The sequence below is a fragment of the Stenella coeruleoalba genome (genome assembly GCF_951394435.1).
Source record: "Stenella coeruleoalba genome assembly, chromosome: 3".
NCBI classification, from domain to species: domain Eukaryota; kingdom Metazoa; phylum Chordata; class Mammalia; order Artiodactyla; family Delphinidae; genus Stenella; species Stenella coeruleoalba.
The window spans coordinates 170,356,419-170,378,717 of record NC_137148.1 but is presented as its reverse complement, the minus strand read 5'-3'; the positions used below and the strand labels follow the sequence as shown (position 1 = coordinate 170,378,717).

Sequence of the window (22,299 nt, the reverse complement as noted above, 5' to 3'; positions counted from 1 at the left end):
TGGAATCATAACATAGGTTTTTAGAGGATGTAGTTCAACCCACAACACCTTCTGTAATTGGAACGTGTCACTATAGCTGTGTGTTTTTGGTTTTTTTGTTTTTGTTTGTTTGTTTCTTTGCGGTACGCGGGCCTCTCACTGTTGTGGCCTCTCCCGTTGCGGAGCACAGGCTCTGGACGCGCAGGCTCAGTGGCCATGGCTCACGGGCCCAGCCGCTCCGTGGCATGTGGGATCTTCCCGGACCGGGGCATGAACCCGCGTCCCCTGCATCAGTAGGCAGACTCTCAACCACTGCGCCACCAGGGAAGCCCTAGCTGTGTGTTTTTGACACCAGCAAATGAGATCATGGGGAGGGGGCTTTCCAGTCTGCTGTGATGAGCACAACCCAAACCCATATACCAGGCGGCCCTCTCCGCCTGGCTTCTCTCTCTCGTCAAGGGAGTGAGGTCCCCTGGCACCTGGGGTCTGAGTGTGGGGCTTTCCCCCCCTCCCCCAGCTACCCGGAGAACGGAGTGGTGCAGATGAACTCACGGAACGTCCGGGCTCGCGCCCGACACATCATCAAATGGCAGGACCTGGAGGTGGGCCAGATGGTCATGGTCAACTACAACCCTGACAACCCCAAGGATCGCGGCTTCTGGTACGATGCGGAGATCCTGCGGAAACGTGAGACCCGGACGGTGCGGGAGCTGCACGCCAACGTCAGGATCGGGTGAGTCGGTGCCTGCCGGCCTCTGCCTGGCCTCTGCCTGGTCTCTGCCTCCTCTCTGGGTCTCCACGCCCCACCTGCTCACCCCGCCTAGGGAACTGTCTCTGGGCCCCAGGCAGAGATTTCAAGCTTCCTTGTTCTCTTTTGTTTGTCGTTTTGAATTTTGCAAACAGGTGAAAAGTCTAAAAGGGGCAAAATCCAGAAAGTACTGAAGGCCACACAGTTAATATTCTCCCTTCTCTTCTGTCCCCTGGTCACCTGGTTCTCCTCTTTCTGGAGACATGATGGTTCCCGGCGCCTTCCAGGGCTACTCTGTGCATAAACAGGCCTGAACGTACACCGAACTACACACACCCACATGGAGGTGCCCTTCACATCAGGGATCAGCAGGCTGCTGGCCGCAGGCCAGAGCCGGCCCCGCCCCTGATGGGCAAATAAAGTTTTATTGGCACCAGGCCACGCCCATCTGTTCACTGATTCACTGTGGCTGCTCAGTGTTAGGAGGACACCAAGAGGACAGCTGGGTAACTGTGAAACAAACCGTGTGGCCCACAGAGCCGAAAATATTTACCATCTGGCCCTTTGCAGAAAATGTTTGCCGAGCCCTGTTCTTCCTTGCCTCTGTGTGTGTAGAAAACTTACCATCTTACCCATTTTTAAGTGCACAGCTTGGTGGCATTAAGTACATATGTATTGCTGGACAACCATCCCCACCATCCATCTCCAGAACTTTCTCATCCTCCCAAACTGAAACTCTGTCCCCAGGAAACACTGACTCCCCAGCCCCTCCCCCAGCCCCTGGCCCCCACCATCTACTTCCCGTCTCTGTGGATGTGATGACTCTAGGCATCTCCTATGAGTGGGACCACACAGGATTTGTCCTTTTGTGTCAGGCTTTTTTCACCGAGTATAATGTTCTCAAGGTTCGTCCATGTTTCATGATGAACATCTTTTTTGGTGGCTGAGTAATACTCCATTGTATGTATTGTATATAGACATGATTATCGGGGCAACGGTGTCCTGAGCATAGGCACAGCAAGTGCAAAGGCCCTGGGGCAGGACCATTCCTGGTGCATTTGTGGCCTTGCGAGGAGGCCAGTGGGCTGGAGTGGAGGCAGAGAGGGAGGAAGGAAGCATGCGGGGTATGGCCGGGAGTGGTGCGGAACTGGTGTGTATTCTCTGTTGCTGGCAGCCATCAGATCTGAAAGCACTGGAGCCACAGGCTTCGACCTATGATTAGGAATCATCACTCGGGCAGCCGAGCTGGGAATGGACTGTAGGGGGCAGCATAGCCGCAGGGAGACCAGGGAGGAGACCGATGGGGGTGTTGAGGGGCAAGGGCCCAGGGCTCGGTCCTGGTACAGTGATCTGATTGTTAAAAATAACCTGCTTTTTGTTTGGTTTCTTTTTTATGTTTTCTTGTTTTCCATTTCTTTGATTTCTGCTCTCTTTTTTTAAATATTTTTATTTATGTAGTTAGTTAGTTATAGCTGCAGCATGTGGGATCTTAGCTTCCCGATCAGGGATCGAACCCATGCCCCCTGCAGTGCAAGTCGGAGTCCTAACCACTGGACTGGACCGGACCGCCAGGGAATTCCCTGGTCTCATCTTTGTAATTTTTTTTTTTTTTGAGGTAGCAACTTAGATTATTGTAGGTCTGATATAAGCATTTATTTATTTATTTTTAAACATTTATTTATTTATTTTGGCTGCGCTGGGTCTTAGTTGTGGCACGCGGGATCGTTTAGTTGTGGCGTGCGGACTTCTTAGTTGCGGCGTGTGGACTCTTAGTTGTGGCATGCATGCGGGATCTAGTTCCCTGACCAGGGATCGAACCTGTGCCCCCTGCAGTGGAAGCCAGAGTCTCAACTACTGGACCAGCAGGGAAGTCCCACTTGGCATACATTGTTGACCCTTGAACAACTCGGGGGTTACAGATGCTGACCCCTGTGCAGTTAATAAGAATCTGAGCATTAACTTACAGCCTGCCTTCCATCTCTGCGGTTCCATTGTATCTGTGGTTCCGCATCTGAGGATTCAACCGACGGGGGATTGTGTGGTACTGCCATATTTACTATTGAAAAAATCTGCCTATAACTGGATTCGTGCAGTTTAAATTCATGTTGGTCAAGGGTCAGTTGTATTTAGGCCATTTACATTTAAGGTAATTATTAGCATGTTAGGGCTTGAGCCTGCCATTTTGTTATTTGTTCTCTATTTGTTTTCTCTGTTTCTTTTTCCTGTTGCTCTTTTTCTGTCCTTCCTGTGGGTTATGTAAGCATTTTTTAGGATTCTGTCTTGATTTATTGATGGTCTTTTGGAGTGTATTGCTTTATACGGTTTTCTCAGTGGTTTCTCTGGATTTTATCATATAAACGTGTGACATACTGGTATCTCTTTTCCCACTTTGAGGGAAGTGTGGAAATCTTTCTTCCATTCACATTCCTTTATAGTCACTGCCTTAAGCATCAGATGGTGTTATGGTTTTTATTTCAATCATCATATATGATTTAGAAAACCCGTAAGGAGCATAAATTATTTTTTTTGTTTTTTTGTTTTTCTTTTTGCGGTACGCGGGCCTCTCACTGTTGCGGCCTCTCCCGTTGCGGAGCACAGGCTCCGGACGCGCAGGCTCAGTGGCCATGGCTCACGGGCCCAGCCGCTCCACGGCATGTGGGATCCTCCCGGACCGGGGCACGAACCTGTGTCCCCTGCATCGGCAGGCGGACTCCCAGCCACTGCGCCACCAGGGAAGCCCTGCATAATTTATTGTATGGACCCATATTTCTGCTCTTTCTATTCTTTCTTCCTTCTTTTTCCTCCAAGATGCTTTCCTTTTTAATTTCCTATCTATTTGAAGAACTTCATTATTCTATAAAGGTGTGTTGGCTAGAAATGAATTCTTTTAATTTTCCTTCATCTGAGATTATGACCACCACCGTTACATTGAAGTAACTCCCAAACGTCGACTCATTGTATCTGTTAATATTTTCAAGTATATTTCTTCAAAATGATTCTTTTAAAGGGACATTAAAAAAAGGGACATAGTTTTAATGCTATTATTACAACATAAAAATTAATTTCTTAACATATAGCCAGTCATTGTTCAGTCTTCCAATTAGCTCACTCTTTTTTTTAAATTATTTGTTTAAGATCTAAGTAACGTCCACGGATTTCAGTTAGGTTGGCAGATATCTCTCTCTTTTTTTAAAAAAAATTTATTTATTTTATTTTTGGCTGCGTTGGGTCTTCACTGCTGCGCATGGGCTTTTCTCTGGTTGCGGCGAGCACGGGCTTCTCACCGTGGTGGCCTCTCTTGTTGTGGAGCACAGGCTCTAGGCACGTGGGCCTCAGTAGTTGTGGCTCGTGGGCTCTAGAGCGGAAGCTCAGTAGTTGTGGTGCACGGGCTTAGTTGCTCTGTGGCATGTGGGATCCTCCAGGACCAGGGCTCAAACCCCTGTCCCCTGCATTGGCAGGCAGACTAATTTATTTGTTGGGGAAGCCTGGTTGTTTGTCCCAGAGAATCTGCACAGTCTGGATTTCCCACCAGCATCCTCACAGTGTCATTTCCTCTGTTGCTCTGTTCCTCTTTCCCTGTGTTTCCTGTGAACTGGTGGGTAGATCTGGACCTTCCCATCTAGCTTCACAGGCACGAGCCACACATGCTGCCTATCCCTTGAAATGTGGCCAGGACACATTAAGATGCATCGTGAGTGTAAAATGCACAATGGATTTCAAAGATGTAGCACTGAAAAAGAATGCAAACTAGCTTGTTAATAATTCCTTAATGTTCATTACATGTTGAAATGATATTTTGTATACACTGGGTTACATAAAACATCCTCAAATTGATTCCATCTGCTTTTACTTTTTGAATGTGGTTCTCAGACAGTGTGAAATTATACACCTGACTTGCACTTGCTTTCCCTAGATGGTTGCCGATGATGTAGGTGGTGGGATGATCTGATGGAGGTGGTGAGATGATCCCTGGGGTCGTTTTAACTTAGAGGAGTTTTTGTATTTTGATCAGACCTTACTTTGTTGCTTTTGCCTGTTGGGCCTTGTTAATTGGGCCTTGTCTACGCGCAAGTTAGAAATGATTCTCTCAAATGCATCGCGTGATGAAACTCTGGTTTGTCTGTTGTTTTCACCTTGTTCCTGATTCGGTAGGACTTGAATTTGCAAGGGGAGTAGCTAATCGAGTTCACAGTGCCCTGCAAAAGCCTCTTCTCTGATGCAATTAGAGGCGGAGCTGTTCACAGGCTCTGAGAACTGTGTTGACGTGGCGAAGTCTTCTGGGGCGCTTGGGCAGGGCTGGCCCCGTGGGATGTCCTAACGGCCCGTCTCTCGCAGGGACGATTCTCTCAACGACTGTCGGATCATCTTTGTGGACGAGGTTTTCAAGATTGAGCGCCCTGGCGAGGGGAACCCCATGGTGGAAAACCCGACAAGAAGTGAGTTCCGATCCCGCCCCTCTGCAGTGGGCGGGCAGGGCGCCCGGTGTGGCGGGGTCCTGCCCGAGCTGACCCCATCCTCCCGTGTCCAGGGAAGAGCGGGCCCTCCTGCAAGCACTGCAAGGACGACGAGCGGAAGCCGTGCCGCATGTGCGCCTGCCACCTGTGCGGGGGCAAGCAGGACCCCGACAAGCAGCTGCTGTGCGACGAGTGCGACATGGCCTTCCACACGTACTGCCTGTGCCCGCCGCTCAGCAGCATCCCCACCGAGGAGGAGTGGTGAGTGCCCGGAGGCTGCCGGTGACCCCGCGATGACGGTGGGGGCGGGGGCGAGGCCTGGGCCCTGGCTCCCTGCAGGGAGGAGGCAAGGCGGGCAGGAATGCAGCGGGTGTCCCCAGCGCTGGAGGGGACAGTTGTGACACTGGGCTGTGGTCTGAGGACCCCGATCTGCTAACGGCAGTGGCTGTCGTTTGCACCGTCCCCTCCCTGTGGAGTTGGGGAAACCGAGTCCACGGCAGGGAGCAGGTGCCGTCGAGCTGCCCTGTGAGTTTGCCACGTGCTGGCTGGACTTGGCCTTGCCGTGGGAGGCACTGCCATTACCAGCGGGAGGGGGTCAGGGTCCACCGTCCACCACGGGCGCCACTCGCCACACGCGGCTACTTCAGATGTGGCCCGTGCGACCGAGGAACTCGCTTTCTTATGTCATGCTCGTGGATTCAAGTTCAGCCCCCTGCCGCCGCCCTGGTCTTGGATGCACAGGACGGCAGGGGGCTGGAAGGAGGTGGCCGTGCAGCCACGGGCAGAGGGTGACGTCCCTGTGGTCACAGGTACTGCCCTGAGTGCCGGATCGACTCCAGCGAGGTGGTGCAGGCAGGCGAGAAGCTGAAGGAGAGTAAGAAGAAGGCGAAGATGGCGTCGGCCACGTCGTCCTCTCAGCGGGACTGGGGCAAGGTGAGGGGCCCCCGCGCCCCGTGCGCCCCTGCCGCCCCCCACGCCCCTGCGGCCGTTCACGCTGCTCTCCCCTCTGTTTTGGAATGGACAGGGCATGGCGTGCGTGGGCCGCACCAAGGAGTGCACCATCGTGCCGTCCAACCACTTTGGCCCCATCCCGGGCATCCCCGTGGGCACCATGTGGAGGTTCAGAGTCCAGGTACCTGCAGACGTTGGGCCCCGGCCTTCCAGGAGCCCCTCCACTGGGGAGGGCTATCCCAAGGGCAGGAGGCTGGGGATTCACGCCAGGTCCTTCCCTGGCATGGCCAGGACTCGATCTCTCGGGGGCAGAGGTTCTCATAACAGAAGTGATGCTTTCAGTGGAAGGAGTCAGGCGCTGGCTCCAAAGGCGGGAGCGAAGAGGGCCGTCGAGCAGCGGCTAGTCCAGGAGGTGCCACTTATTTCTCGGTGGTGTTCACAGGTCAGCGAGTCTGGGGTCCATCGACCTCATGTGGCAGGCATCCACGGCCGGAGCAACGATGGGGCGTACTCCCTGGTCCTGGCTGGAGGGTATGAGGACGACGTGGTGAGTGTGGGAAGCTGGTCTTGTTTTTATGTAATTGTGGCAAATACTCAGTGTAAAACTTAACCATCTTAATTATTTTTAAGAGCACGCTCAGTGACATTAAGCACATTCACACTGTCGTGCAACCATCCCCACGGTCCATCTCCAGAACTTTCTCGTCTTCCCAAACTGAGACTCTGTCCCCAGGAAACGCTGACTCTCCATCCCCTCCCCCAGCCCCTGTCCTTACCATCTACTTCCTGTCTCTGTGGATCTGATTCTCTAGGGACCTCCTGTGAGTGGAATCACAGTATTCGTCCTTTTGTGTCTGGATTATCTCACTGAGCATCATGTCCTCAAGGTCCATCCACGGTGTAGCATGTGTCAGAATCTCCTTCCCTTTTTTTTTTTTTTTTTGTGGTACGCGGGCCTCTCACTGTTGTGGCCTCTCCCATTGCGGAGCACAGGCTCCGGACGCACAGGCTCAGCGGCCATGGCTCACGGGCCCAGCCGCTCCGCGGCATGTGGGATCTTCCTGGACCGGGGCACGAACCCGTGTCCCCTGCATCGGCAGGCGGACTCTCAACCACTGCGCCACCAGGGAAGCCCAGAATCTCCTTCCTTTTTAAGGCTTAACAATATTCCAGTGTGTGGATGGACCACATTTTTGTTCATCCAGTCATGCATCAGTGGATGCCTGGGTTGTTTCCACATTTTAGCTACTGTGAGTAATGCTATGAACCTGGATCTGCAAAAATCTCTTCAAGTCCCTGTTTTCAGTTCTTCTGGGTATAAAGAAGTGTGATTGCCGGATCATATGGTGATTCTGTTTTTAGTTTGTTGAGGAACCTCCATACTGTTTTCCACAGCAGCTGCACCATTTTCCATCCCTACCAGCTGTGCACAGGGTTCCAGTTTCTCCACACTGTCACCGACACTTGTTATTATCTGTTTCTTTGGTAGTTGATCCTGACATCCTGGTTCTTTGACGGTTGACATCCTGACGGGTGTGTGTGGGTTTGTTTTGAGTGGGTCTCTCCTCTCCTCTGTGCGGAGGGTTCAGCCTGCCCTCCGTATCTGTTTCAGGACCACGGGAACTCGTTCACGTACACAGGTAGCGGTGGACGAGACCTTTCCGGTAACAAGCGGACTGCAGAGCAGTCTTGTGATCAGAAACTCACCAACACCAACAGGTTTGCAGAATCGAGTGTTCCTATATCTTCACCAGCACGTGTCTGTCTGCCTTGTCCTCTGGTGGCTTCACAGGGGAGGGGATGGGTCCCATTTGGGGCTTTCATGTGCAGGAAGTTAGATTCCCATTAAGATTGTGATGGAACGTAGGGACCACGAATGTCCATCTCTTCCCTACTCTGTCCACCTGTGAGTCAGTCAGATGGACTGAAGCAAACTTTTCCCCCAAAAGGCCAGATAATAAACGTATTTGGCTTTGTGGGCCGCACGGTCTCTGTGGCAACCACTCAATTCTGCCGTCATAGCATGTGAGCAGCCACAGAGCACGTGTAAAAGAGTGTGGACAGCTCTGTTGCAGTAGAACTTTATCTGCAACACCACAAGGTGGGCAGGAGTTTGCTGAGCCTCGATTACAGGATGGGATACAGCATCACAGAGCCCAAAGGAAAAGAGAGATTTGATGACCTAAGTATTATAAATTATACCAATAAAACCCATAAGTACAATGAAAAGGCAGGTGACTCTTGGGGGAAAAGTCTGCCACAAACATGACACCTGATGATGGTTATGCCCTTATATGTAAAGAGCTGTGTTGCAAATCAATAAGAAAAACTAACAGAAAAAAGCAAAGGACGTGCAAATCATTCTGCCAAGTAACACAGATCTACAGTGGCCATGAAAATTTGTTCACCTTTAGTGATCAAAGAAATAACACATTGAACTAATGATGAGATACTATTTATTTACCCTGTAAAGTTGGCCCCAAATTCTCCAGTGTTGAGAAATGCCAAGGCATAGACTAGCGTTCCACTGTTGGGAGAAATACAAATTGGTATTTCTTTCCAGAAAGCTCTTTGCCTAAATATCTTTCTTTAAAAAAGAGGGAAGGGTTCATTTTCGTGCACGTATTAGTCTAGTAGAATATTTAAATTTCGCTAGCCATTTAAAAAAAACTCATTTTCGGAGGAGATTTGACAGTGTGAGGAACTGCTCGTGAGCAATGATAAAAGTCTGGACTTAAAACTCTAAGAAATCCGTTCTTTACCAACCACCATCTGCACGGAAAACAGCTGTGCGGCGGCAGCTCTCTTTCTTGCTCACCTGAGGAAGGTGGCGGCGTTGCATCAGATGCTGAGCTGACCTCCCCGGTCCACCAACCCCAGGCTGCTGTGCCCCTTGTCGGGACAGGCCTGCCGGCCCAGGCCGCGTTTGTGTGCCACCTGCTTTCTCCTGGGTGACGTCTTCCCCCACATCGTGTTAGTGTCCTGTGGCTCTGGTACCAAAACACTGCACAACTGGGTGGTTTAGAACAACAGGAATTTATTCTTGCCTAATTCCGGAGGCCCAGAGTCCAAAGTCAAGGTGTCTCGGGGCCGTCCTCCATCTGGAACCTCCAGGGGAGGGTCCTTCCTTGGCGTCCCTTGGCTTGTAGATGTGACTCTCCAAGCCCTGCCTCAGTCTTCATGGGGCCCTGTCCCCTAGTGTGTCTGTTTTCTTTTTTTATTTAGTTTTAATTTTTATTTATTTATTATTTTTTAAATTGTTTATTTTTGGCTGTGTTGGGTCTTCGTTGCTGCATGTGGGCTTTCTCTAGCTGCGGCGAGCGGGGACTGCTCTTCGTTGTGGTGCGCGGGCTTCTCATTGCGGTGGCTTCCCTTGTTGCGGAGCACGGGCTCTAGGTGCGCGGGCTTCAGTAGTTGTGGCACGCAGGCTTCAGTAGTTGTGGCTTGCAGGCTCTAGAGCGCAGGCTCAGTAGTTGTGGCGCACGGGCTTAGTTACTCTGCAGCACGTGGGATCTTCCCAGACCAGGGCTCGAACCTGTGTTCCCTGAATTGGCAGGCAGATCCTTAACCACTGCGCCACCAGGGAAGTCCTAATTTTTATTTTTTAATTATTTATTTAAAAATTTTTTTCTTCTTTTTTTTGGGGCCATGTCTCGGTGTGGCTTGTGGGATGTGGGATCTTAGTTCCCCGACGTGGAATTGAACCCGGGCCCTCTAGAGTGAGAGCGCTGAGTTCCCACCAGGGAACTCCCTCAGTTTCCCTTTCCTTATAAGGACACCGGTCATTGGGTTTAGGGCCCACCCTAATCCATTCTGACCGCCTCCGAACTTGACTTCATCTGCAAGCACTGACTTTCCAAAGGTCACATGTTCACGGTGGGGGGGGGGGGGGCGGTGGGGGCTTGGGACGCCGCGACCCCCTCTCTCTGGGGGATGCAGTCCAGCGTGTGGGCCCGGCTCTCCCCGCAGGGCGCTGGCTCTGAACTGCTTTGCCCCCATCAACGACCTCAAAGGGGCCGAGGCCAAGGACTGGCGGTCGGGGAAGCCGGTCCGGGTGGTGCGGAACGTCAAGGGCCGCAAGCACAGCAAGTACGCCCCCATCGAGGGCAACCGGTATGACGGCATCTACAAGGTGAGTGGGGGCCCCCGTGCCTGCCCCCCACCCCTGGCCCCCAGGTCACTGACCCCGCGCTTCTTCCCACAGGTCGTGAGGTACTGGCCCGAGAAGGGCAAGTCCGGCTTCCTGGTGTGGCGCTTCCTCCTGCGCAGGGATGACGTCGAGCCGGGGCCCTGGACCAAGGAGGGGAAGGACCGGATCAAGAAGCTGGGGCTGACCATGCAGGTGCGTCCAGGCCTGTGCTCACAGCTGGAGCTCGTGCCCGGGGCCTGGGCCGGGAGCGTCTGAGCGGGGAGCCATGCTCTCTGGGGTTTTTCTCATCCCGGACGATTTCCAGGCTGTGAGCTGGTGACACCTTGCTGGCTGTACCATCCCTGTCCTTCAGCCAGTGGATATAGGGGAGGGGTGGCTCAGGCAGGTTTGCGTCTTTGCTTTGTGATGTTAGAGCTGAGAGCTGGCCTTCCTTATCTGAGCTGTGTTTGAAGAGCTTATCCGAAATCAATCTGGAGTCCGGTCTCCTCTCTCTTGGCCAGTCCCCTCCCGTCCCCTCTTCTCCTCCCCCTCTTCCCTGTCTCTTTGTTTTTTTGTTTCTTTTTGACCGCACCTTGCAGCATGCAGGATCTCTCTGACCAGGGATTGAACCTGTGCCCCCTTCATTGAAAGGCGAGTCTTAACCACTGGACCTCCAGGGCAGTCCCCCATCTCTCTTTCTCCTGTCTGTCCATCACCTCTCCCTACCCCCAAAGCAGACAAACCAATAAAATTGGTCTAAATATAGAATAGAGCAAGGTCTAAATGTAAAGATAGGGTGGACTGATCGCCTGGAGCAATCACTCACCTCTTTACAGCAGCAGAATCCTCCGTCTTCAAGAGTTCGCCCAGTGCGTGCAGAGTACGGCTTTTTTGCACTATAATTATGGTGTTTTCTGTTCCTCCTGGTGATCCGATTTCCAGCTGATAAGTCGTGGTGGGACTATTTAAGGAATCTTAATTGCTGTTGAGAGTCTGATAGCACCTACCCCGCCCTGCCCCCTGCCCCCCCACCGGGAGGCCACAAAGAGTTGCCTTTTGAACACACTGGTTGTTCCACAGGGAATTGTATTTTATATTATTTTATTTATTTATTTTTTATTATTATTTTTTAACATCTTTATTGGAGTATAACTGCTTTACAATGGTGTGTTAGTTTCTGCCTTATAACAAAGTGAATCAGCTATACATACACATATGTCCCCATATCTCCTCCCTCTTGCGTCTCCCGCCCACCCTCCCTGTCCCACCCCTCTAGGTGGTCACAAACACAGGGACTTTTAGAGGCGGAGGAACTGGTGAGAGCCAGCCATGGGTCAGGCATGTCACTGTTTGGTGAGAGGAGGATGTTTTATTTAGAACTTAGGCCTTCGTTGCAAGTTTGTGTTGCTAGAAAAGCTTGAGGGTTTCTTGATGAAACACTGGAGAATCGGATGTGGTTGTAGGTGCCTTAGAACCCCATTTCTAATTAGATAATGCCTGATGGGGCTCAGAGGAGTCCAAGACCCATCAGAATGGGTTGTGGAGCTAAGGCCCTGGGCCAGTGGTGAGTAAACGAAGTCTTCCTGGGGCCTAGCCACGCCCATTCAATCTCACAGGGGCTGGGCCAGCTTTTGTCCCCACAGAGCCCGAAACTTTTACTGCCTGGCCCCTGGCTTGAAAAGTTTGCCTACTTCTTATCGAAACGGAAAGATACCAAGACTGTCTTGGGAGTTCCCTGGCCGTCCAGTGGTTAGGACTCGACGCTTTCACTGCCGAGGCCGAGGGTTCAATCCCTGGTCAGGGAACCAAGATCCTATCCTACAAGCCGTGGGGCACGGCCAAAAAAACCCAAAAAATAAAACAAAAGGAAAAAGACTGTCTTCTTTGCTTGATCTGGTGGTGGGCCTCTACCGTGCGTTACCTCGCTCACTGCCGCTGTGCCATTAACGTTTGTTCCTGTGCGTTTCTGTGCTTAGTTACTGCTCCAGAGTTAAGTTGGTGCAGGCCTCTGAGCTGAGGCCAAGGGAGCACAGAGTCTGTCTCTGGGGCCTGGCTGGGGACCGGGTAGGGGTGACGTCCTGTCTTCTCCTCACAGTACCCGGAAGGCTACCTGGAGGCCCTGGCCAGGAGGGAGAAGGAGAAGGAAAACAGCAAGACGGAAGCCCTGGAGAAGGAGGACGACGGGGAGGAGGACTTCGCGTCCCCCAGGAAGGGCAAGCGGAAAAGCAAGTCGGCTGGTGGGTGTCTCAGCGGCCGTCCTCGTATTCGGGACCCCATCCTCGTGCTCGGGGGGCGGGGTGGGGGGCCTCCACCCTCACCCGCCCTGCTCTGTCCCAGGAGGCGACGGGTCCTCGCGAGGGGCACCCAAGAAGACCAAGGTGGAGCCCTACAGCCTCACCACCCAGCAGAGCAGCCTCATCAAGGAGGACAAGAGCAACACAAAGCTGTGGACGGAGATTCTGAAGTCACTCAAGGACGGGCCGGTGAGCCCCCCTACCCTCGCCCGGGCAGCGGGGGCCTCTTTCTTTCCATTGTGATAAAATAGAGAAAACATGAAACTGACCATCTGAACTATTTGAAGTGCACAGCTCAGTGGCATTAAGCCTGTCGTGCAACCATCCCCACCATTGTCTCCAGAACTTTCTCATCTTCCCAAACTGAAACTCTGTCCCCATGAAACGCTGACTCCCCAGCCCCTCCCCCAGCCCCTGGCCCCCACCATCTACTTCCTGTCTCAGTGGATCCGACTCCTCTAGGGACCTCACATGAGTGGAATCAGACAGTGTGTGTCCTTCTGTGTCTGGTTTCTCTCACTGAGCATCATGTCCTCAGGGTCCATCCGTGTTGTGGCAGGTGTCAGACTCTCCTTCCTTTTTAAGGCTGTGTAATATTCCACTGTACAGATGGAATTTGTTTATCCATCATCTCTCAGTGGACACTTGGGTTGCTTCCAGCTTTTGGCTGTTGTGAACAGTGCTGCTGTGAACACAGGTGGGCAAGTCTCTGCGGCCCTGTCTTCAGTTCTCTTGGGCATAAACCCAGAAGTGGGATTGCCGGATCATGAAGTCATTCTGTGTTCAAATTTCTGAGGAACCGCCAAACCGGCGCTGTCTTTTTTTTGATCCTCCTGCCTTAGTGGGGTGAGTGACATTGATGGGTCACTGGAAGTGAGTGGCTCAGCGTCCTCTGGCTGCCCCTGCCTGGTGGGGGTTGGCTCTCCATGGCTCACGGTCAGGGTCAAACCCAGATCCTCTGAGCCCTGGGCGAGCGGCCCGTTACTGCTGACGTCCTCTCCTTGTGGACTCTTCCTCCTGGTCATGCCATTGCACGGCCTCTGCCCTCGTGGGTTTCTCTTTGGGGAAGTACCCTCCACCCCAGCGCTCCCGGCTCAGTCTCCCTCCGGCATGAAATCACTGTGGCTGCCCTAACAAGTGAGCCTTTAGGGGTAAAGTCCAAGTGTGGGCAGGGCTGGTCCTTCCGGAGGCTCCAGGGGAGCATCGGTTCCCGGCTTTTCCAGCTTCTGGAGGCACCTCATCCCGGGCTTTCGGCCCCGTCCTCTATCCTCGTATCTCTGTCGTATCCAGCAGTGCAGCATCTCCCGTCTCTCTCTGCCTCTGACCCTCCCGCCTCCCTCTTATAAGGACCCTGTGATGACGTTGGGCTCCCCGGGGAATCCAGGGTCATCCCTGTCTCAAGGGCCTTAACCCCACCTGCGAAGTCCCCTCTGCCCCATGAGGTGACACGTCCACAGGTCCCGGGCTTCGAACGTGGACATCTTAGGAGGCTGTGATTCAGCCGCCCCACGTCCTTCGGGTCTCTCTGCTGACAGGTCACCTTCTCCACAGGGGGACTCTGACCGCCCTCCTTCTGGGGCTCCCTGCTGTCCTTTCCCCAGCACTGCTGTGACCTTTCTGTCTTTCACCTGCTTAATCTCTGGTCTTCCCCGCTGCGCCCCAGGCTCCAAGAAGGCAGGCGTTTCTCTGTCTCATCCGCTGCTGGAGCCCGGGGTCTGAGCAGTGGGCGGCAGGCAGGCGGTGCCGTGTGTTGCAGGGCTGGGCTCTGTGCCGAGAGAAGCGCTCATGGAGTGCGGTCTTGATCTCCAGCCTGCGTGTGCTCCGGTGCCGCAGGATGAGATTCGGGCCGGGGCGAGGGCTAAGCAGGGAGTCTGGGGACCCGTCGTGCTCGTTCACTCTGGGGAACTGAGCCTTTGCCGGGCTCATGCACCCTCTCCTCTGCTTCCAGAAATTCCTAAGCAAAGTGGAGGAGGCGTTCCAGTGTATTTGTTGCCAGGAGTTGGTGTACCGCCCGATCACGACCGTGTGCCAGCACACCGTGTGCAAGGTGAGTGGGCACTGAGGGCCCCAGACGGGAGGTCCTGGAGGGGTGATCGGACCCACGCTGCCAACCTGGGCTTGCCGGTTTTGCTTCTGCACCTCCCGCCCCCGGCCCTTCGAGGGGATTGAAGGTCTCTTTTCCAGGTGACCTGGGTTACAGTAGCACCCCAGCCTTAATCACAGGCGCCCATCACTCGCTCCCTGCTCCCCACCCTCCTGGTGCCCCGGAATCCAACGCAAACTCCTCGCCCAGCCACTGCCCACCCTGCCATCGTCCCGAACCTCCAGCCACACCGGCCCTCTGCTGTGCCTTCAACAGGTCGGCGCCTACTTTCCTTGGGGGCCACGCACTGGTCCTCTCCAGCCTCTTAGATGCCTGGAGGTCCGGTGTGGGAGAGGTTGGGCTATTGTCCTGGCCTGGGATCTGGTCATACTAAATGACTAAGTGGGCTGGGCTGGAGATGCGTGAGGCGCTTATCCCCTAGAGGAGCAGGGAGGAAGCCTTCCTGGAGGAGGTGGCATTAACCTGCCACCTGAGGCGGTCCTTGGGGCAGCATCCCAGGTAGGCAGAGTGACCTGTGCAGAAGCTTAGACCCACAGGCATGTTGGAGTAGCCAGGGCCTCTTGGGGACAAGGGCAGGGGAGGGGGGCCGGGTGGCGGGTCTGGAGGGTTCCAGCCAGTGGTCAGCCTTAGGAGGGAAACAGTACCTGATCTGATGCTTTTGAAAGAAGAGATTGGGAGGGGCTGAGATTGGGCCAGACCAGGGTCTCTCCCCAAGCAGTGCTGACGTTTGGGGCCGGATCGTTCTCTGTCGTGGGGTGAACGACACCAGAGTGAACACACCGTGGGGTGTCCTGAGTGCTGGGGGGCTGAGCAGCATCTGAGGCCCCACCCACTCGGTCCCAGGGGTCCCCCAACTTGGGAAGCGCTGGTCTGCGTGTATGGTGTCTGTGCAGTGCCTTCTGGCCAGAGTCGGTCAGTAGGAACTCATGGGCAGTGTAGGCACGTAATTTAGAAGGGACTGTCCCTGCCTCCTGGTCACCCTGGGTCTCTGAGCTGCTCTCTCGCCTCGGGGCCGTCTTGGTCCAGGGCGTCGGGTCACTTATCAGACCAGGGGATGGACTCTGAGAACATGGACACTTGGGCAGCAGTCGTGCCATGTGGCCTGACCGAGGCCCTTCAGCTGTGTGGCCAGGAGAGATGCCCCTGGGTGTCTGAGGCCGTGTGGAGCCCGAGGGGGCTCAGAGGCTTGGCGGGGCGGGGTGAGAACACATCGTCGGGGTCGGCAGTGTGGCTTTGACCTCCGGCTTTGCCCTTTCTGGCCGTGTGACCTTGGAAAGCCTGTAACCGTGCTGAGCCCCTTTGCCCCGTGGTAAGGGGCATCACAGCACCCTTCTGGCTTTGAGGTGTACCCGGCCAGCGCGCAGTTGGACACTGAGACGCGGGGCGCGTGCGAGGTCAGGCCGAGCGGCTCAGGGAGTCACCACACCTGCGGCCGCTGTGCCGCCAGTGTGAAGGAGGTGGCCCTGGTGAGTGCGTGTCTGTCCTGGGCATCCTCACGACTGTCGTTCGTGGCTTTGACCCTCCACCCTGACGTCCCAGCATTTGATTTTGTTTTTACTCTATTAAAATATTTTTTTTCTGTGGTAATATACAGATAACATAACCTTTACCGTTTTAACTACTTTTTAGGTGCACAGCTCAGTGGCATTAAGCACATTCACATTGTTGTGCAACTGTCCCCACCATCATCTCCAGAACTTTCTCGTCCTCCCAAACTGAAACTCTGTCCCCATGAAACACTCCCCAGCCCCTCCCCCAGCCCCTGGCCCCTAACCATCTACTTCCTGTCTCTGTGGATCTCACTCTCTAGGGACCTTGCATGAGTGGAATCAGACAGTGTCTGTCCTTCTGTGTCTGGCTTCTCTCACTGAGCATCGTGTTCAGGCTCATCCATGTTGTCACATGTGTCAGAACCTCTTTCCTTTTGAAGGCTGAGTCACGTGGCAGCGCGTGGATGGACCACATTGTGTTTAGCCATCATCTGTGGATGGACTCTTGGTGTTTCCACCTTTTGGCCATTGTGAATCGTGCAGCGATCCAGAACCTGATTTTGAACCCAAGTCTTAGTGTGTTGAGCAGAAAGCACTACCTCTCGTGCCTGGGATTAGGCTGTAGACTTTATATTGGACAAGAACACAGGAGTTTATTTTTTTTTGTCTTTGTTGTATTTTTTTGACTGTGCTGGGTCTTCATTGCTGTGCTTGCACTTTCTCTAGCTGTGGCGAGCTGGGGCTACTCTTTGTTGTGGTGCACAGGCTTCTCATTGCAGTGGCTTCTTTTGTCTCAGAGCACGGGCTCTAGGAGGGCGGGCTCAGTAGTTGTGGCCCGTGGGCTCCATAGTTGTGGCACGCGGGCTCTAGAGCACAGGCTCAGTAGTTGTGGCGCACTGGCTTAGTTGCTCCGCGGCATGTGGGATCTTCCCGGACCAGGACTCGAACCCGTGTCCCCTGCATCGACAGGTGGATTTTTAACCACTGGACCACCAGGGAAGTCCAGGACTTTTTAAAAACAGGGATCAAAAGCAGCCGTCTGCGTCCAGTGGTAGCGTGACGTGGCAGCAGCAGGTTTTCACCAGCTTGGTGTTGCCCCTCACCCAGCTGCCTGGCGCCATCCTTCAGGTGTGTGCGCCTGTGCAGGTGCCCGCTCCCCATGGTGTCTTCGGCCTGTGGCTCCGACGGGGAGGTAGGGCCTGTCAGCCTCACAGCTCGGGCTCCACCTGGCTCTTCCCCTGGCGTCACTGGGTTGACAAGTGGGTTCAAACCCAGAAGTCTGGCTCAGCATCCAGACCCCCTCCTTCCTCCCTCTTCTCCCGTCTTCTCACCGACACATGTTCCTTGAGCATCTACTCTGGATTGGGTCCTGTGCTTGGTGCCGGGAGATTCAGGGAGACACAGCCCCCATCCTGGGGAGTGTCTGGTGTGTTACACGCCAGCAGGTTAGTCGACAAGATGATTCCAGAAGGCGGAAGGTACTGTTTTGAAAGCAGACAGGGTGAGGTGAGACGGGGATGTTCCAGGGGCTTCGGGGAGGGGTCCTCTGAGGAGGGGACTTGAGCCGAGGCACGGTGACAAGAGAGCCAGGGCATGGACCTGTCAGGTGGTGTGACCTGCAGGTACACGGGCCTGGTGGCCGGGATGACCTTGGAGTCTTTTTTTTTTTTTTTTTTTTTTTTGCCACACCGCTCGGCTTGTGGGATCTTAGTTCCCTGACCAAGGATTGAACCCGCTCCCATAGCAGTGAAAGTGCGGAGTCCTAACCATTGGACTGCCAGGGAATTCCCGACCTTGGAATCTTTGAGCCTGGGGCAGCCGGGCTGGTGATGGGCAGCCAGCAGTGGCAAGTGAGACTGAGGGTCAGGAGGGGCCTCTGGGCTGCCGACATCGCCCCGGGGGGACAGTGGGTGGCCGGGAGCACCTCTCACCACCCGCTCTCCCGCAGGATTGCCTGGACAGGTCCTTCCGGGCCCAGGTGTTCAGCTGCCCGGCCTGCCGCTATGACCTGGGCCGGAGCTACACCATGCACGTGAACCAGCCACTGCAGGCCGTCCTCAACCAGCTCTTCCCTGGCTACGGGAGCGGACGGTGATCCTCAAGCACTTCTCGCCGTGTGTTTTTTTTAAAAAAACGTTATCGGGGGGGGTCTGTGGCCCCCATTTTGTTGTTAGTGAGCTTAACTTAAACATGTAGTTTTTCCTCCACTCCCTAAAAAAAAAAAAAAAAAGCCTCGTCTTCCCGGTTTGGGTTTTTTTTTTTTAATCTATAAAATTTTCAGGAATTTGTATTATGGCTCAAAGGAAGGAAGAAAGTCGGACTTCTCCATGTTTTTATTTTGGTTTTAAAAAGAAAGAAATAAATAAAAAGCCTGCAATTTATCAGCGGAAAAAAACAAAAACAAACAAACAAAAAAATTGTTTTTCTTCTGAGGATGGAATTAGAAACAACTTGGCGTGAAGGCCACTGAAATTCCCAGCATCAAGTTCTCAGCTGTTCTGGCCGCTGACTCGCAAGACGGCGCCGGGCTGCCTAGAACAATCTTTTCAAGGTTGGTGGGTCAGGCCCCCAGAGGTGAAATCCCGCCTGGCGGTGGCCCTGGGTGTGGTGTTGGCCCTGCATTGCCGGCAGGAAAGTGTTCAAAGGAAAAGCTGTTCAAAGGAAAAGCGAAGAAGTCCCGTTGGGCCCGGTTGAACCCCCCCCCACCGCCTCCAAGCCATCCCCCACTGGGCTGCTTCTGCGTCCCCACCGGCCACCCGAGCAGAGAGCTGGGGCCACACTGAAGCTACCTCCGCTGGACTCTTCCCCTCCATGGGGGCCGATGGGCGGCCCAGCGACGTCCCCTCTGGACGCCACGGAAGCAAACGCCTGGGGCCACGTTCAAGTGCCTTTGGTCCCTCCTTCCTTCTTCAACACGGGGCTCTTTCTCAGCACTGAATTGTTGACGGTGCCAACCAGAATCTCAAACTGTGGTCCTCCAGCGCCTCCCTGGAGACCCCGGGTGAGCGAGTGGGGACGATGGGACTTTTGTCGATCCTCGAAGTTGAATTTTCAACTCGCCAATTGGGAATTACAAGAGGGAAACTTTAAAAAAAAAAAAAACCTTTCTAAATGAAATTTTTTTTTGTAGTTACTGTATATGTACCGAGAAAGCTAATAACTTAGGGTTTGGTTGTGTTTTTTTGGGGGGGGGGAGTTTTGTGTTTTTTGGAATGATTTGTTAATGTTTCTAACTTGACCAAAGTTTGCAGCTTATACCTCAACAGAACAGGGATATTTTAAATCACATAACTGCAGACAGACTGGAGCGATATTGTTTTAAAAGTTTCTCTTTTTTTCCTTATTATTAGGTGGTTAATGTATTAGGAATAAACGACGAAATCCTGTGTAGGCTTTTTCTATGAAGTTCAATATTCTCTGTCCAGGTTTTAGATTCTCAGAATAAATGCCTTTTACAGATGAATTTGGTTGTGTCTTCTATTTGCAAAGTGCTTTGTAGCCCACCAGGCACTTTTATAGCTAGTAACACATTTTCTCCTTACAAAAATCCCGGAGTCAGACTAGGCAGGTGACATCGTTCCCACTTTGCAGATGAGAAAACTGAGGCCCACAAGGTCCAAGTGACGTGCAGCGGTCCATAGGGGCCAAGCCAGGCCTTCTAGCTTGGAGCCAGACGTCACTTAGTGTCACCAAGGTGGGTGGCACTGTCCCCATTTACATTAGAAGAAACGGAGGCTGTTGTGGTCCCCCACTAGGAGACTGGCTCTGCCTTGAGTGGGTGTCAGCAGCCTGAATCATCAACTAAGGAGCTGCTTGGCCCCAGGGGGCCCTCTGCAGGCCTGGAGAGATGGGGGTACGTGGGGGTGTGGAGGCTGGTGACCTGAAATGCTGTTTCCAGCAGGAGTCAGAGACCAAGGATGAGGCAAGGTTTTTTTGTTTTTATTTTTTTAATTAATTTTTATTGGAGTATAGTTGCTTTACAATGGTGTGTTAGCCTCCGCTGCACACAAAATGAATCAGCCACACACATACAGATATCCCCTCCCTTTTGGATTTCCTTCGCATTTACCACAGTGCATTAGGAAGAGTTCCCTGTGCTATATAGCATGTTCCCATCATTTGTCTATTTTATACATAGTATCAATAGCGTATATGTGTCAATCCCAGTCTCCCAGTTCCTCGCACCCCACCCCTTTCCCCCTTGGTATCCATACATTTGTTCTCTACATCTGTGTCTCCATTTCTGCTTTGCAAATAAGATCATCTGTACCTTTTTCTAGATTCCACATATGTGTGTTATTATACGATATTTGCTTTTCTCTTTCTGACTTACTTCACTCTGTATGACATTCTCTAGGTCCATCCACGTCTCTACAAATGACCCAATTTCATTCCTTTTTATGGCTGAGTAGTATTCCATTGTATATATGTACCACATCTTTATCCATTCCTCTGTTGATGGACATTTAGGTTGCTTCCATGCCCTGGCTATTGTAAATAGTGCTGCTGTGAACATTGGAGTGCATGTATTTTTTTGAATTATGGTTTTCTCAGGGTATATGCCCAGTAGTGGGATTGCTGGATCATATGGTAGTTCTATTTTTAGTTTTTTAAGGAACCTCCATACTGTTCTCCATGGTGGCTGTACCAACTTACATTCCCACCACCAGTGCAAGAGGGTTCCCTTTTCTCCACACCCTCTCTAGCATTTGTTGTTTGTGGATTTTCTGATGATGCCCATTCTAACTGGTGAGGTAATACCTCATTGTAGTTTTGATTTGCATTTCTCCAATAATTAGTGATGTTGAGCAGCTTTTCATGTGCCTCTTGGCCATCTGTATGTCTTCTTTGGAGAAATGTCTATTTAGGTCTTCTCATTTTTTGATTGGGTTGTTTGTTTTTTTGATATTGACCTGTATGAGCTGCTTATATATTTCGGAGATTAATCCTTTGTCCGTTGCTTTGTTTGCAAATATTTTCTCCCATTCTGAGGGTTGTCTTTTTGTCTCGTTTATGGCTTTTTTTGGTTTTTGTTTGTTTTTTTGTTTGTTGTCTTGTTTCTTTCATTCTTTTTTTTTTTTTTTGGCCATGCTGCACGGTTTGGCTTGCAGGATCTTAGTTCCCTGACCAGGCATCAAACTCATGCCCCCTGCAATAGAAGTGTGAAGTCCTAACCACTGGACCACCAGGGAATTCCCCAAGGATGAGGCAAGTTTAACAATCAACTCCAGGGAAGGTGATAGTGCCGAGTTCTGCAGATGCCATTACTCACACCAACCTATCACTGGCACCTTGTACGGATGGTTAGACAATGACGTGGGCAGATCTGATTTAATGAACAGGGACTTCCCTGGCGGTCCGGTGGTTGGGACTTAGCCTTCCAATGGAGGGGACGTGGGTTTGATCCCTGGTTGGGGAACTAAGATCCCTCATGCCTCATGGCCAAAAAACCAAAACGTAAAACAGAAGCAATATTGTAGTGAATTCAATAAAGACTTTAAAAATGGTCCACGTCAAAAAAAAAATCTTAAACAAAAACAATAAAGCTCTGCCTCTTTTGGACCTTCAAATATGTCAAGTATGTCCTTGAAAACATTATGCTAAGTGAAAGAGGGCAATCACAAAAGATCGTATGTGGTATGATCTCATTCACATGAAATGCTCAACACAGGGATCTGTGGGGACAGAAAGCAGATTAGTGTAGCGATGCTTAGCCAGTAGGGAGGGAGAGGGGGTGAGAGCTAGAGGGTGCGGGGTTCTTTTCGGGGAGATGAAAATGTTCTAAATTTGGTGACGATTGCACATACCTGTGGAGGTACTAAAATCCTTTGAACTGTACAGTATACGAGTTATATCTCAAAAAAAAAAATCAAAGTGTGAACATGAAATAAAAATAGGAAAGATGCCCAGCTATGAGGATCAGAGGGAACTCCATAAGTGTCCCCAAGTGGGCCGCACACAGGGGCAGAACACCCTGAGGTGCATTAATTGTGGAGATTGTGGAATTTTTTTGTTTCTCACATAAAAGTTAAGAACAGTGTCATTGTTAAAAATGAGCAAACCCCAGAAAAGTGTATGTGCACTGCTATGCAGAAATAATCACAATGTAAGGTGTATTCATTTCCTGGTAGACTTTTGGTAGTTTTAATT

At 52.2% G+C, this 22,299-nt stretch overlaps 1 protein-coding gene across 2 annotated transcripts in view; it reads left to right on the top strand.

The window, feature by feature from the left end:
- The window catches only part of UHRF1 (ubiquitin like with PHD and ring finger domains 1), a 32,065-nt gene extending 12,496 nt beyond the window's left edge, over nt 1–19,569 (top strand). Inside the window, exons 5-17 of one of the 2 annotated variants that reach the window (XM_079917817.1) lie at nt 497–712; nt 5,063–5,163; nt 5,256–5,442; nt 5,991–6,114; nt 6,206–6,313; nt 6,575–6,679; nt 7,745–7,851; nt 10,102–10,264; nt 10,337–10,474; nt 12,357–12,498; nt 12,599–12,744; nt 14,504–14,602; nt 18,098–19,569. In XM_079917817.1, coding sequence (XP_079773943.1) covers nt 497–712; nt 5,063–5,163; nt 5,256–5,442; nt 5,991–6,114; nt 6,206–6,313; nt 6,575–6,679; nt 7,745–7,851; nt 10,102–10,264; nt 10,337–10,474; nt 12,357–12,498; nt 12,599–12,744; nt 14,504–14,602; nt 18,098–18,244 — 1,783 coding nt within the window. In that variant the 3' untranslated portion in view covers nt 18,245–19,569. Of the gene's footprint in view, nt 1–496; nt 713–5,062; nt 5,164–5,255; nt 5,443–5,990; nt 6,115–6,205; nt 6,314–6,574; nt 6,680–7,744; nt 7,852–10,101; nt 10,475–12,356; nt 12,499–12,598; nt 12,745–14,503; nt 14,603–18,097 lie in introns of both variants that reach the window. The other variant, XM_079917816.1, reaches the window with a different exon arrangement.
- Nucleotides 19,570–22,299: the final 2,730 nt, after the last annotated feature.